The sequence below is a fragment of the Condylostylus longicornis genome, unplaced genomic scaffold (genome assembly GCF_029603195.1).
Source record: "Condylostylus longicornis isolate FDR11 unplaced genomic scaffold, ASM2960319v2 ptg000005l, whole genome shotgun sequence".
In the NCBI taxonomy this organism is placed as follows: Eukaryota; Metazoa; Arthropoda; class Insecta; order Diptera; family Dolichopodidae; genus Condylostylus; species Condylostylus longicornis.
Genome location: NW_026577974.1, coordinates 2,800,645 through 2,804,615, shown reverse-complemented (window position 1 = coordinate 2,804,615; position 3,971 = coordinate 2,800,645). Strand labels below are relative to the sequence as shown.

Sequence of the window (3,971 nt, the reverse complement as noted above, 5' to 3'; positions counted from 1 at the left end):
TATATAAATCGAAAAATTATCGAAAATAACATGGTAAATAATTAAAATACTAAATAAAAAACGTAACAAAATCTAGTGTTTTTAAAAAATGTTAAAATATTTTATACATTTTAATTTTCAATTTTGATATTTACACAATATGAAGTATCAATTCACGTTATGAATAATTTTTTATAAATTATAATAATTTCAATAATAAATAAAAGAATACTGTGGGATTTATGTTCCTTAATTAACTACTAACCTAAAAAAAATTTAAACTGATTATCTTTGTTATATGCTTCATTTAATACAAACCCGGTGAATTTAAAATTAGAAAACTTGATTTACTTTGATTTAAAACAAATATAGTTCAAAATAATAAATTGTGTTGTAAAAATTTGTTATTATTAAACAAATTGTGTGTGCGAATATGATTTACTTTTTTTAAAATTTATAATTATAATTATTTCTATACATAAAATAGTTTTGAATTAAAAACAAATATGTTACATAATTATTTTATTTTATAAAAAAAATTATTTAAGGGCAAAATCGCTTGAATTAACAAACAAAATGCTCATGGTATATCAATCATGAAAATTGAATTACTATCATATTATAATTTACAAAGATATTATACTATTATTGCTATTATTATGTATTTTTTGAAAAATTATCGAAATTATTTTAAGAATTAATTTACATAATTAATTAATAATTTTAACAAAATAAGGAAAAATAAATTGAATAACTAGCTGAAGAAAAAATTAAAATATAAAACAAAAAAAAATGGCCTCAATATTAAATCCACAAACTGCTGGATTAACTGGTAATGATCCAACAGCAACTAATTCAAATTTAACAACAAATTTAAATTTAAATAATCATGCACAATATCATAATACTGAAACGTATAATACAAATGCTGCACAATCATCAAATGATCAAATGCAAATTGATCAAAATTCATGGGCGGATTATTATAATAGACAAGATCATAATAGTCGTTCAAATAATGATAGTATATCATCACAATCAAATAGTAGTTATACACGTCCATGGGAAATTGATCCACCAAAAGATATTAAACAGCAATCACAATTTGATTCATTTCCAAAATTACCATCATTTCAAAGTCAATTTCAAGGTTTTACCGATCCAAATTCATTAATAGCTGATACAGTAGCATTACCACATTTATCACAACCGGTACCAGTACCAGTTCCAGTATCACCAAGTAGTACATCACCTGTAACAAATAATACAACAGCACAATTAACACCATTAACACCAATAAATACACAAGAACATCAACAACAAACGACATTAGTAAGCTTACAAAATTCCAATATACATACATTAACGGCTGTGAGCGGAAGACATTCCTATTCATTAGTAACAGCTCCAATTCAGGTGCGTGACATTCCATCTGCTATTAATCAACAACCTCAATATATTGATGATCGCCATATACAAATATATCAGTCAATTTCATCACCATTTCAACCACCAAATGGTAATGGTCAACAAAATACAATTTTAGTTAAAAAACAGGATACAACTGTAAATACATTTGATTTACAAAATGGTAATGCAGTGGTACGAACTTTAACTGGTAATAGTACAGATAATTTAAATTTAGTAAGTAGTGTTCAATCATCCATTGACAGCCGTTTAATGGATACTAATAGTTATCAGCAACAACAGCAACACCATCAACAACAGCAAAATGCAACTACAACAACACAACAAATTACACCAACGACTACAACAAGTATAAAAGCTGGGAAAATTCCAAATTCGGATATAAATCGTGTAGATGGTCGTAAGAAAGAGCGTAGAAAAAATCGTGCTGGTTCACTTGAATCGACTGTTGAATCCGAGAACAGTGCAATGGATGTGGATTCTAGTCAAGTTGATGCTGTATCAAGCACGGCAAACTTTAAAAGTCCATTTAATTCAACAAATTTACATGAAAATGATGGTACTATGGGTAAACAACAAAAAAAGAAAAGAAAACGTTGCGGAGAGTGTATTGGTTGTCAACGTAAGGATAATTGTGGAGATTGTGCCCCATGTCGAAACGATAAAAGTCACCAAATTTGCAAACAAAGACGTTGTGAAAAACTTACAGATAAAAAGCTTATTTATGATACCGACGGCCAATTGATAAAAACGGAATCAAGGCGTGGTCGTGGTAAAGGTAAAGCAAATGGTGTGCCAAAACCAAAAGAAGAAAAGAAACCTAAAGGTACGCGTGGAAGGAAATCAGCTGCTGTTTTAGCTGCAGCAAATACTACAACCGTAGAAACAAACAGCGATGCAGCACAACAGCAGCAATTGCCACAGCAACCACAACAACAACAGCAGCAACAACAGCAACAACAACAACAGCAAAAGAATCCTATTTTAGTGGCAGCAACCCTACCTTCGCCACATCAAACTCAAAAAGCAATGACAAATCTTGCACCAATTACAACAGCTATAACAAATCAATCACCGAATAAAAATCCTAATAGTACAACTGTATCAATGTTAAATGCTTCACCTCAGCATCACATTTCGCAACAACAACAACAACAACAGCAACAATCGCAACAACAACAACAGCAGCAGCAGCAACAACAACAACAACAACAACAACAATCACAGCAACAACAACAACAGCAGCAGCAACAGCAACAATCACAACAGCAACAACAAGTTCATAGTCAAATTGCAACACACCAACTAGCTACAACGCAACAAATTCATAATATTAAAGAGCAACAAACAGCACAACAACCAATGACTCCAATGGCATTTTATCCAACATGGCAAACCGCAGATCCATCACAAACTTGGCAAAATCAATTTATTCAACAAATTCCACAAAATCCAACAACTTTAACTCCACTTAGTTCTATAGAATTTCAACCTCAAACATATACATATCAGCATAATGGTTATATACAAACTGCTGGTATTGGTTTTGATCCAAATTATGGTAGAGCTTATGCTCCACCACCAGTACAACGTTATGATTTTCAAAATCAACCTATAGCAGCTTCCGGTGTTAATCAAGTTGCATTACAAGGTGTTGGCGTTGCCTCTTCAGTTGCATATACTGGGCAAATAACAGCTGCTAATACTAATCCAACCACTTTAACAAACACTTATCAAGATCGATCTAAAACTGATAATGATATGTCAGGATATCCAAGAGTTAGTAGTTATTCAAGCGAATTTAATACAAATCAAACACAATCATTAATGACACAACAATATAACTGATATTTAATTGATTTTTAAATAAATAAAGTGAAATTTAAATACCAAAAAAGAAAAAATAGTAATGTTATGTAAAAAAAAAACAAAAAAGCCGACCAAATTTATTAACTTTTATTAAAATTAGATTTATATTTAGAAAAAATCCAAAGGCCAAAAGACGGAAAATTTTCCAAATAATTCTCGTAAAATATTTTGTATTTGATTTATTTTTATTATATTATTACTTTTTAATCTTATTTTAAAAATAAATTTACATAAGATAAAAATTTCGGGTTAATTACATTTTGGGAAGAAATTAATATTAAAAAAAAAATAAAATAATTTTAAAAAACTCAAATAAGTTCGGTACTTAATAATATACCTTATTGTTTTAAAATTAGTTGATTGAAATTATAAGCAATACAAAAAATTCAATATAAGTTAATTATGATTTATATATAAAAAGTGTATTGAGATTTTTATTTAAAAAAAAAAATTTATATATATATACTCATAAAATGTCAATCAGAGTTGCAAAATATCATAAAGGATAACTTATCTTACTTCGATTGCAAGCACTAAATCAGGTAATTATAATTTTTATATTACATTTGCCTAGAATATTTTTACAATTTAATTTCAAAATCAATTTGCATTAAATAAGACCATTTTGTATTAAATTTTGTAACTTTCAACAATATAATTAAGAAAACTATTTAAAGAAATGTAATTTGAAGAAT

General features: G+C 28.3%; 1 protein-coding gene across 1 annotated transcript; it reads left to right on the top strand.

Moving 5' to 3' along the window:
- Positions 1-313: 313 nt before the first annotated feature.
- On the top strand, positions 314-3,532 carry LOC129615457 (methylcytosine dioxygenase TET-like). The gene has a single exon (XM_055530680.1). It carries the CDS (start codon positions 772-774, stop codon positions 3,253-3,255), a length of 2,484 nt encoding a protein of 827 aa, XP_055386655.1. The 5' UTR covers positions 314-771; the 3' UTR covers positions 3,256-3,532.
- The last annotated feature ends 439 nt before the right edge of the window (positions 3,533-3,971 follow it).

Bases quoted from the DNA above. Each gene is read 5' to 3' on its own strand.
- LOC129615457 (XM_055530680.1), top strand. From the start codon at position 772: ATGGCCTCAATATTAAATCCACAAACTGCTGGATTAACTGGTAATGAT.